This window comes from Nelumbo lutea, chromosome 3, assembly GCF_056320005.1.
Source record: "Nelumbo lutea isolate HS-2025 chromosome 3, American lotus-T2T, whole genome shotgun sequence".
Taxonomy (NCBI): Eukaryota; Viridiplantae; Streptophyta; class Magnoliopsida; order Proteales; family Nelumbonaceae; genus Nelumbo; species Nelumbo lutea.
In genome coordinates, this window is record NC_142686.1 from 17,737,064 (window position 1) to 17,749,314 (window position 12,251).

Consider the following 12,251-nt stretch of genomic DNA (forward strand, 5'->3'; position numbering starts at 1 on the left):
ACACTTGACGGTTCCAAGATCTTGTGCCTTGTTTTTTTTTTTTCGACTGATTCAAATGAACCAGGTTCTGAGAAAATTTTTGCCATTCGGCAACACTAGCTCAACACATGAAACCAACTCAAACGAAAGCTGAGATGTAAAAACCAACCAATGAGTCAAATGTAAAGGTAATGTTGCTTATCTCAGCCCTCATTTTCTTCCTGAAAGTTCGAATGCTTATGCCCATGAAAGAAAATGATGATCATGAGACCAAACACCAAAGCTGTTTTTTCTTTTTTATAAGAGAAACAGAATGGAAATCAAAATTTAAGTGATCCCACCTTACATCTTAGGATTTTTTTTATTGGCCCCCAATAAAATACAGGATTCTTCAAGTCAGTAGGATTGAAGTCGATGAACATGGTACTCGAACATGGTACTCTTACGAGTCAGTAGTTGCAGCAGCCTTCTGCAATTGACCAAGCCAATTTGTGAGTAAAAAGTGCGCACACAATGAAAAGTCAGTTAAAAATTATTGTAAGTGCCCACCATCATTTACATCCGTTTTTTTCTTCTTCTCTAGTAGCATTATTATTTGTGTAAAACAAAATTATGCTAACAGGAAAATAAAAGAATAAAAAACATCCCTGAATCATATTTTACGAGCTCACTAAGTCCTACACCTCATAACAATTCCAGACACCAACCCTGATACCCACATCTGTGTAGCATAGTCCATTATCCTCTAATATTGGCTAGCAATCAAGCAAGATACAAATGATAACAGGTTGCCATTAAGCAAGGAAAATTTTAGTCTAAAATTTACAAACAACTGGATCAATGTTTCGAAAAATGGAAGAAAACTAGGCACACACCTCATGCAAAAAAGCACTTAAAGGCATGCACCTTAGAAGCATATACACCTGTTGGGTTTGTATCTTATTTTCAACTGGTGGGTTGAGTTGTAATCTAACAATGTGCGCGGTTCCCCTTAGGTAAGTATTTGTGTTTTGCATATAAAAGGTCTCTTTCCTGGGTGTGTTATGACACGCTCTTTGGTGAAAAATAGTGTGCCTCTGAGAGAAAAGAGGGAGATCTCTTTTGGAGAAAAAGAGAGGTTGAGAGTAAAGCAATCAATGGATTGGGTCTACCTGAAAAAACCGAACCAATCATGTTGGTTCTAAATCTATGGCTGTGTCCCAATTATTAATTAGGTCGGTACAAGTTCTTACTGTTCTGAACCAATTAAGACCTCAACTAATTATAAAGTCAACAACATATAGAGGTCTCCCGGTTTTCTTGTTAACTTTTGTTATATTTTATGTCTAAAAGAGGAAATTTCATAGATAGCATATAAGATCATTTTGGTTAAAAAACACTAGTTTTATCAACATATAAACAGTGTGCTATTTTTTTGTCATTTTTATTAAGGTTATATTATCTTAAACAAAGTTCTAAATTATTATTAGGCAAAACCTCTGGTGCAAAAATTACACCATGAAGCAAAAAATAAGTGTACCAATGATAAATTGAGACATCACAACTGACATACACCTTGTGAAACGTGAACCAATGAAAAGTAAATAGACTGTGTAAGAGTGCTCTTGGTGCAAGAGGGTTATTTCTCTATACAGGACTTTTCAGGTTTGAGAGAGAAAAGGGAGAAGAAGTGTACAAGGGTTAAAGGTTGGTTTGGGTTGCAAACCACAAGGTACCTTGTGTTGTTTCTCATCCTTTTTTCATAGTGAAGAATGACTTTTGTTTCTCCCATAGGTGTAAGCAGCAAGGCTAAACACTGAACCTATAGGCATATGCCTCAAATACCGTTTAAAACAGCTTAAATGTTTGAAGTTAAAAACTTTTAACAGAAAATTAATTGCAAGAATCACCAATACAAGGTGGGGCATGTGGTGCTATGGACTATGGGATTGAACATGTGGAAAATCTAGTGAGTCCCTTATTCTAATGGTTGGTCTGGGTTGACCACAATATCCTTCCACATGACAAAAATAGGTTGGTTTGTGTAGGGAATATTCCTACTTGATCCAAGATGTGAACCTTTTTCTACATATATGTCCTGCATTTCAAGCAAAAGAGATGATTCATCTATGAATAGTAAGCTTCCACGGCTAAAAGAACATTCAAAATAGAATTATCCTTAGCTCAGTTATCCACAAAAACAAGATAAGCTAAGATGAGGTTGGACTATGCATAAATAGAAAATGAAGATGTGTGATGTCTTACATGTTTCTTTTCTTCCATATTTGCCTTGATTAAGGAATAAATAGCAACACCAGCAATTGCTATAGCTGTGCCAATCCCTGTCTGTGTGGAGATCTTATTTCCTGCATATGTTTTTAGAAGCCTGGTAAGATGATGAAGAAGCAAGGTATATATGCATACAACCAATAAGAGATGACCCATGCATCTAGGGTAACTCTTCTAATTAAGTATAAAAATTATACAGACCGTATAAGAAGCAGGGAATAAAAAAAGGGGCACAGAAAATGAAAACAAGATGCTAAAGTTGACTTTCTTTCTTGCTTTCTTTCTTTCCATTTTTTTAATTGATATCATGGGGGGTGTCAACTTTTGTTTTGAATTCTTATTTCTTTTCTTGGTCATACCTATAGGCTTAGAACAGGCATATTATCATCATTGTAATTTCCATATTGCTTATACATAGGCAGATACCTTTTTTCTTAATGAAAAAACTGTCACTAGTAAAAGAAAGGATATAATATCATATCAAACACCTCAGGATGTAAAATCAGTGGCAGATATGGGGTGGCCCAACATATTGCTGATTACCAGAATATTATCCTCATTTTGTAACCCAGAAAGTTGTAACCAGAGGTTACCTTGTAGAGCCAGGAAAAACATGTGGAGTAAAACAGGAAAAGTCACCATACCTTCAACATCATACTTATGGAGATCTCTTTGCCACTAACATTTACTTCTTTTAATTTTAAGAGAAGACAATTTATTGTTTATAGGAAGGCGCATCCTGGCAGTAAGGCTGCAATAGGCTGAGCTGCACCTTTAGACCAACATCCAGAGGCAAAAGTTCCATTGCATGACAGTTGACCATGCCTAAGCCCAGCCTAGATCTTTTTTGTATCAGTCAGGACAAGCAGCAACATCAAAAATGTAAAACTTGTACAATCTCCCCCATTTAGCAACTACTAAACTATGGTTACAGATAGGTATTAGAAATCGGAAAACTCAGGTTTAAGGTTCAAGAATTGCTAATAGGACTCATTACAGGCCTGAAGGTTGAGTGAGACCATTAATAACAATAAAAATAGTGATTACCTTCCCTAAGAGAGACTGAACTTATCTGAAGTCTTAATACAAGAGTAATTTCATTGACATTTTCTTAGAAATGCAACCTCAGATGAGGGACAAGAGTAATTACCAAATACTACAATGGAGAATCCTATCACAAAGACACGTTTCAACACGTTCCCAACTGCATGTGTAAGTGGTGCAACCCGTTCTAAAGTGTTAGTAGCAAGCTGCAGAATAAAGTTCCAGAGTTAGCAACTATCAAAGCTGGAATTCTACAATCCTCCTATGGCACAGAGAAAAATAGATCAGCATATAAATTATTTTTTGCAGGCATTTCTATAATGTCTATACACATAAACATATACATTTGCTACTGTTGCACCATACATTGTGGTGTTTGACACACTAAACCCACAAAGCACCACATGGGAAAATATCTACAATTTTTATCAACTTGTACTATCAAAGATTCATCAAAGGATTCATAGGAAAATGTACAACCTTCTACATTACTAGACATACAGAAAACAAAATGATTAATTTTATAAACAAATACCAAATGATAAAATAATAAATATAAGATCATTTCCATTGATACTGGAACCATATCCAAGAAAAGGTCTTTTTGACATAGATCAAAACCACAGGAACTGAGCTCTTCAGGAGACAACCGAAACAACAATTCTAAGATTTTATATGGTACTCCTAATTTTCTAAACCATGAAGGAGAGTTCTGGATTACCTGATTGTAAAGATGGTAAAACATCCCAATCCAGAAAAGATCTGACAGGAACTTAGAGATGCCAACTTTAGCAATCGCATCACTAAATCCATGTTGCATCAACTGGGGTCCCTCAATCTGAAAGCACATCCAAAAGGCATCCTTTATATATGTGCAGAAAAGTGAATTAGAGAAAAGAAATGAAAATAAAATGCTAAGCTTTCAAGTGGTCACTGTAATTATATACTCACGAGGATTGCTGGTGGGATACAAAAGAAGAGGGCAATTATTGATGTATATGCATATACATTTGTGCTGTCCATTCCTGTCTGTCAATTAAAAAAAAAAAAAGGATATAGGGAATCTATGTAGAAAAGTGCATCGTCCAGCTTAACTTCCAATCAACACCAGATCTTTGTTTGACTAGACAAAATTGTCTCCATGAGAAATTAGAACTTATATGCCCAAAAAATTGAAATTATATGCGTGCAATCAACCATGTGTATGTGTAAGGCACACAAACAGGGGTATATTTATTTGTGAAAAGAACACATGCAAGTTTCCTAAAGGACCAAAACAGCATCTAGAAGTGCTATTTAACCTGAAATAGTACTGGCATGTCACATTAAGTAAGAGTAAATTACTAAGGATTGAGGGAACATTTGTTCTGGGCTTCTTTTTGAGTTTAAGATGTAAGGGGTTGGCTTGATGGGAGCTGAAAGATATACCTACTTGTTTATCTTTTAACTTAATAAAAAGGTATTTTCAGTTACTGATAAAAAAAGGATCAAGAGCAAATATATGGCCTATGTTGTTCAATTTTACAAAACAAATAAGACATCTAATTCACATAATAACACAATTTGAAAACATTCATACATGAATTCCATGCTTCAGGGAAAGTTTAATTTTCTTCCAGCCCAGGTAAATAGTGAATGCTTTTATCGATGATTGTTACTTTAAAATTGATTAAAAAAATGTTGGTTACTTTAGGGTCAATGAATAGATTGACAGATGATGAAATGCAGTATTTCTAAAATCTTTTAGTTAGGTCCATTAAGGGATCAAATTTTGATGTCAAAATTTAGGTAAGAAAGAAAAACTAAGATTCCTTTCATTAGTTTTGCCTAAACTTAGTAGTAAACTAGTATTAGGACTACTAAAACAAAATGCATTAAGTCAGAAATCGTTAGAACTTAAAGCTAGGCCCATCTCGTGGACTAAAGAATGACAATAAAAAGGTAGGATTAAAACAGAATACTTCCTTTCTTGAATTAACTGTTACTAGTTGTATCAGAAATTTCATAAATTTTTTGATCAGCTACCATGAAAAAAGATATAGTGTATTAAAAATATTGTTGATTTATGAGGCATCAGTAATATCTTTCTTTTAAGTTACTGGTTTTATTAAAAGCTGGATTTCCTCTGGTTCTAGCATCCACTCTTATTCTGAGAGTATAGCCCATCATTCCAAAAGATAGCACATGGGAGGCCCAATGGCCCAGGAGGCTTCCATAGGAAACTTAAGGTACACAACCCAGAGAATAAAGTCAACGGATTTATATCTCAGGGTCTTATGCACCAGGGTAACCAGGAATTTACATGGGTAAATGGGTACATATTTTGTTCCTAATAGTCCACAGAACTTTTTGTCCGATAGTTCAATAGTGCATGAAGAAGCAAAAACTTTAAAGTAACAAATAAAGAAGATATTGTTCCAAAATTGTACCATTGCTTTCTTTGAATAGATACTTCTGTAGGTGAATGCAATGTTGGAAATCATTGCACTAATGAAACCAGTCCAGTTGAAAGAAAGTTCAGTCAACGATGCCAGAGATACACCTAAAACACAAATCCAATGATCATGTCAGCAAATAAGATATATGTTACCATGCAGGTACTTCATACTTGAACTTATTACCAGCAAGCATCAAGCACAGACCTAAAATTTCCAAAACAAATATTCAAATATTTCAGGCGTGGGGGCGAGAGCAGGGGACCATATAAATGTTCAACTTATGTAGAGAGAAGGAACAATGTGGAGTTGCCAAAAAGTTACCAATAACAACAGGGGCCAATGATAGCCATAAGGCTAATGGAATCCGGTGACCTAAAATGAACTGTGAAGCAGCAGCATTGAAAAAGGGCTCCAGCGCTGCATAACAAAATGAAGAAAGGTGTCAGTAAGGGCCTAAAAAGAATACTATGTAGGGAGCAACATGAAATTGTCAAGTTACCATCCCACACTTGCCATATTTCTATTTTTTTACCATTTAATTATCATCCATAAGAAAAAACAGATGGACAGGAAGCATTGGTTATAATAAGTAATGACAAAGTGTAACTGTGACTGTTTACAGGCTGAATGACATAATATGAAACAGAGAGTTGTAATTCAAGAAACAGCTCCAGTCAATTCATCAAGGAAATTGGAGAGTAAGTTCCCACTATTAGTAGCACCTAGCAAGAGTACTGCTTTCAAACCTCTGACAAGTGAATCCTAAATGGAACTTTGAAGAAGATAGATTCATGATAACAACACAATTACTACTGAAGCTTGTCAAATTATGAAGCAATAGAAAAAAGTAGGAACATTTATTAACAAAATGATAGATAAGCTGGTCTTGAGGACCACCACTTGGAATCGGTCCCTAGACTCCCCACCATCTATGCCACTTCACTACCCAAAACATGCTTTGAGGTTCATGTACTGCAGATTTCATTCCCAATGCATAACTTGATTCATCTGGACATTAAGGGCCAGCTTTAGAGCATGGTCATTCAGACAAGAGTAGCATTTCCCACCCCTAGGAGGGGGGATCCCCAAAGTTCTGGTTCCCTCAATCAATTTGTTTGAGAATATAACATGATGCCAACTGCTAAGCAAAGAACAATTTAAAATAAGTAGATTAGACTTTAGTTCTAGGTCATTAGATGGTAAGAATCATATAAAATACAATCCATGATAAAGTAGGCCCACCTCTAGAACATCCAAGTGGAAAAAGTATAATTGTAAATGACAAGTACTTCCATCTATTATGTGCAAATTGAATCATGGACTCCCTGACAACAACTAAATAGCATATGAATGAAAAATGTTTGCTTAATTGAGGGAGATTTACTGTCTTCAGCCCCATATACCTTTGATTGTGTGTGTAAAAGAAACAGCAACAGCTGCAAATGAGACATTTGACATTACATGTCCAAGGGCATGGCAGAAAGCAACCGGCGTGAGGAGTGCTAAGAGATCCTTATCAATTGGCTGCTTGCACAGGAACAGCAATAACCCATTTATTTAAACCATATCTTAAGGAAATGTAACTGCAATTCCTGGGTGTAAACACTTACAGCACGTTTTGGCAGGCCAATAGCCCAGCTTACAAGACAGTATCCTACTCCAACTAGTAGATGCACAACAGAAACAAAGCTGCAGGAGGAGAAAGAATAAGGAGAAAATCGTTACTTAACTTTTTCTTTTGGCTTTATGGGGCTACACAGCTGGGTGTAGCCCATCCCCTCCCCTATACCTATACCCCTCAACCCCGGTGGCAGTCTCTACTACAACCAGTAAGAGAACCCACCAACTAAGCCACATCAGTTGGTTATAGAACATGCTTCTGGAACAATAGATATATAAATTAAAAGCTTCTTATAAGAAGGATGCAAGAGCAACAATATTAACCCTGCAAAAGGACATGAACTTCATGTGGTTTAGACAACTCACTATGGATATGGAAAATAGTTATAGACCTTCTTGTTGAGAATATTGAAGATGACATTCAAGAAATACCTGAAACAGAAGAAAAAAATGGATGACAATCAAATATTTTACATGCAATGTTGTATCACCTAAAACAAAACCCAAAGAAATGATACATTAAAAATGGTTAAGAATAAATGATTAGGATTCTTAGGATGTTGATGAAAACCATAACATGCTTTTATTTTTTGTGGATTCAAAGGTTTATATTGAAATGGGAAATGCTTCTTATAAAATGCATTCAGAGTTCTATTTTCAAATAGGAAATATTTTGTGTTATACAAAGACCCCCAAAGAATCAGGGCCAGGAATGGAGAATTGCCCTTTTTTTAAAATGTTTCTTACGTTGATCAATGAGAAGTACTATACCCTGTCTTGTGTTGGTCAGCAGCCACTAATTAGACATACGTTGACCAGTACGATTTTCATCTACACCTGATGACTTGAAGTCAATTCATAACAGTGGAAATTTAAATGACCTTCACCCAAAATAGAGAAAAAATAAAATTGTGGATAAATATAACCAGATGGATTTTTAAATAAGTATATCGAAAAAATACATTTTTACAGCTGCAAAAAAAAAAAGAAGAGAATGAATGATATGCATGTAAAATTACTAAGTAGGTGATTACTCAGTGATCTGCTGAGAGATGAATTCACTAACTTTATATAGACAAGTGCATGTCATTCATGTTTTGATTTTATGGTGAACAAGAGACTAAGAAGTATTGATTTTAACAGAACCGTGCATACAATGAATTCAATAAGAATGATCTCTTCTCAAGACTGTTGTGGCTTTGCATCACATTCACATCTGATGACTGTTGAGACTGCTGATCTTCTACAATGTATACGTAGTTGGACAGAGGTATGACTCGTTGTAAATGGCTAAAATATGTTTCTAAGATCCCATTGAATTTTAGGCATGTAAAACACAAACAAACAGACAGACATGCTCCATACACAACCAAGGGCTTCAAACATGCTTGTTTGTAATTAGGTGCTTACACATATTGTTTGCATGGTAATATAGGGACTTGCAAGTACTGAGAATATGACATCTGTAAGTACATGAAGATCCCCATTGCCACGATCATGATTAAAGAATCGAAGCAAAACCACACACACTTGTAGCAACATAGAGAACTACCCCCGAGCATGCGATGATCTCAAAGAGCTGTCCCAAGCTTGCGATGAGCTTCAAGAGCCACCTTGAACCTGTGATGAGAACACAATGTCACCTAATACTCGCAACGGCTACACGAAGCATCCCGAAGACGATAAGACGAACAGCTGGACATAGCAGCCAAACATGGCCCCGCCCATGACATGTGACCTCAAGAGGTCAGAAGATCTCGTTAGACAAGTGGCGAAACCCTAATACCTTGATAACTGACATAAAGACAAGGATTCCCTTTCCTAATAGGAGCGGAACCCTTTTTGGATCCTTCTCGTTAAAGTCTTGGGATCCCCCTTATAAAAGGGAGAAAAAGGAACAACGAACACATTCTTTTACCGCTCTTACTGTCCGGCTTTGTTGAAACTCCCAATAGGCGAAAGCATACCCATCATCTCCCCTTGAGGCCCTAATCCTAATGCTTCTTCGTCCTTCGAGGAGACCACCCTAACTCGCCTCACCATTGCACTTACAACATCAATGATCAACTATAGATTTCTGGCTTCCAAGGTTTGCTTGTTTGCATGGTTTCAAATCCTTATCATTGAAGATGACTTGCTAAATTTTCAAGTAATAGGCATCATAAAATAGATGACTTAATATCCCATAAATAAGAACATCGGTAGTTGCATACATAGAGTCATGAACACATAAACACATACATGATTACTTACCACATGAAAAAAAAGAAGCCAGTAACAAGTGCTGAATACTTCTCACAAAAACCCTTGGAAGGCTTGTTAAGCCTGCAATTAACCAGAAAATTGGAAAATTTACACAATAAACTTTTAAAAGAACAATAATAGATGTTAAAGAAAAGCAAATGCAAATTAAAAACTAATAAACATGGAAAGAGAAATCCTGTGAGGAAGAAAAAGAATATCGAATTCCGACCCGCTTGAAGTTTCAACTTCACGACCATCAGCATCAGCAGCTGCAGCGGTAGAGACGACCGGGAATGTTACAGGACGATGTCTTCTCAACAATGGATTTGAACCAGAAAACCTCAGAAACTTGCCAGAGAACTCAGTTGGAGCAGAAGAGTTGCTTTTATTCTCTGGCAGCGATAAGAATGCGAGACGTGAGGCTTGGGGAACAACGGAGCGGTTCTTGAGAACAATAGAATTAGGAGGATGCCTATTCGAAGACAAATACAGAGACGAAATTCGAGAACGAGGAGCCGAAAGATGAACCAGGTTTCCAACGGAAGCCATTAATAAACGAAAATATACAAAAACTTAACTATAAGGTAGAGACACAAAAGACTATTTAATCCTCTCACAAGGTCTGAATTTCAATTCGTAGACATCAGAGTTCGTTATCTATCGTTCTCTGGACCATTGAATTAAGAACGAAGAGAAGCAAACGAGTAAATTTATACACAAATAAAACAATGACATAGAGGAATCAAACTCCTGGACTACTTCTATTTCGGTCTTCGGAAGGTAAACCCTAGAATTTTAGGAGCACAGATTCCTAAGATTATGATTTTTCAGACGTGTTTTTCTATAAACGCAGGAGGAGCAAAAGCTGTTTCAACTAAGTAACAGAGTTTCAACAAGAAGTTGAAAGAAAAAAATTGAATTTCAGGAAACTTAAACACGTATCACAACAGGGAAAAGGAGTTATGAAGAGCTGAACTCCATGGAACAGTGACAGAATCACGAAATCAGAACCTAATAAGAAATCGAGACACGAATATGCAGCAGCTCAATAATGGGGTTCGCGGGAGAATTGAAAGTAGAGTAGGTGAGATGCTTTATTTGAATTCCCTCTAAAATGTCCTTTTTAAGTTTTTTTTCTTTTTTAATTTGACAGGTGAAATAAAGTAAAACAGAACTTTGCTTCTATGTTAGTCCACGTGGAGAAACTATTCCATGGATCTCGGCTTTTCGACGCCGTTCGAACATCAGACAATTATTAAGTTTGTCAAGGCCATCTAATCTGAATTGTACGGTGGCCATGAAATCGACATTTGATATTTGAATTATTCAGTGCTCGGTGATTGGTTGATTTACAGTAAATACATCAAGATTCGTTGCATCACTGAGCACGTGGTGCTCAAATAGGCAATTTCTAAATTGATGTTGAGGCCCTGCTTGTTTGTAGTGCAAATGTATCGGGGCAAATGAGAAATTGCAATTTTTGGTTAATTTTTATTTTGGGTTTTATTTATTTATATACACAAACAAACAAAATAAGGTAAGAGTGCATTTGATTTGCAGAATTTAGGGATCTATAATCAGAATTAGAAAGGTCAACTCTTTGTTTGAATCGAGAATCTCATGTTCGTTTTTGTCAAAATTATATTCTCCCATCGTCCCGTTTGAGGGAATGATCATTTTCCCTCTTCCCTGTAAATGAAATCTATTCCAACCAATTCTTATTTTGATTTAAATTTTTAAACCAAATAGATAAATTGAATAAACTATTTCGAATCACTATAAACCAAATGGACCCTATGACATAGGGACATAAAACAGCTTATTGGATAAGGCTGGAATTAAATCCGGACTAAATTTAAATAGGGTTTATTTTGAATTGGATTCAATAGAAGATTATGAGATAGGGTTTACATTGTAGTTGAACGAAATGAGATTTATCTGTATGTGTGCATAATTAGATCAAATAACATCCATGTTCAAATCAATTAATAATATATCACATTTTCAAACCTTATCCTATAATGGCTAAACAAATATCTAAATCCAACTTAAATGAATCAAATTAAATCCAATCCGTTTGCAGGTGGTGCATCAATACCATTATTGGATGGGTCTCACCCACCTAAGAAAGTGTTCAATAGAACTTCTGAGTTCTGACCACCCACCAAATATTTGCTTCAAAATCCAAAGATTAGATGTAGGGGGTTCACTTAATCGAACCGTGGGGCTTTTTTGGACTAAATTGGTACTATCGGTTTTTGGAAAATCAGTGACCAAAATCAGTCAGTTAACTGGTTAACCGGATTAGTTAACCATCGGTTTGGTTTATTGGTTTTTTGATTTTTCAATTTTTATAATATATATATCAAATATTATATTTTAATTACTAAATAATATATCATATATTATAAATATATACATTTATATATATAATGCATATAAAAATTACATATATAATATATAATATACATAAATATATATATATAGAATATACGTATACCAGTCGGTTTGGTTAATTGCTAGTTTTCTATATTGATTAACCGAAACCAAATTGATACCTTCGATTTTTTTAAAACATTGAACCAATTGGTTCAATTAACCAATTTTTTAATTTAGTTTTGGTCGATTCAGTTTTTTAGTTTTTTTTTTCACCCCTAT

At 35.5% G+C, this 12,251-nt stretch overlaps 1 protein-coding gene across 2 annotated transcripts; it reads right to left on the minus strand.

Annotated features, from left to right (window-relative positions):
• Nucleotides 1-130: 130 nt before the first annotated feature.
• On the minus strand, nucleotides 131-10,723 carry LOC148863288 (triose phosphate/phosphate translocator, chloroplastic-like). Of its 2 annotated transcripts, XM_088980137.1 has the most exons (13): nucleotides 9,823-10,516; nucleotides 9,603-9,674; nucleotides 8,760-8,969; nucleotides 7,716-7,781; nucleotides 7,340-7,418; nucleotides 7,133-7,253; nucleotides 6,051-6,146; nucleotides 5,721-5,833; nucleotides 4,243-4,320; nucleotides 4,013-4,129; nucleotides 3,398-3,497; nucleotides 2,224-2,324; nucleotides 131-448 (listed from the first exon to the last, which is right to left on the minus strand). In XM_088980137.1, exons 3-13 carry the CDS (start codon nucleotides 8,909-8,911, stop codon nucleotides 422-424), a joined length of 1,050 nt encoding a protein of 349 aa, XP_088836263.1. In that variant the 5' UTR covers nucleotides 8,912-8,969; nucleotides 9,603-9,674; nucleotides 9,823-10,516; the 3' UTR covers nucleotides 131-421. The 2 variants fall into 2 exon arrangements, with proteins under 2 accessions (XP_088836263.1, XP_088836262.1); XM_088980136.1 differs by lacking the exon at nucleotides 8,760-8,969 and having other exon boundaries at nucleotides 9,823-10,723.
• Between the last annotated feature and the right edge of the window lie 1,528 nt (nucleotides 10,724-12,251).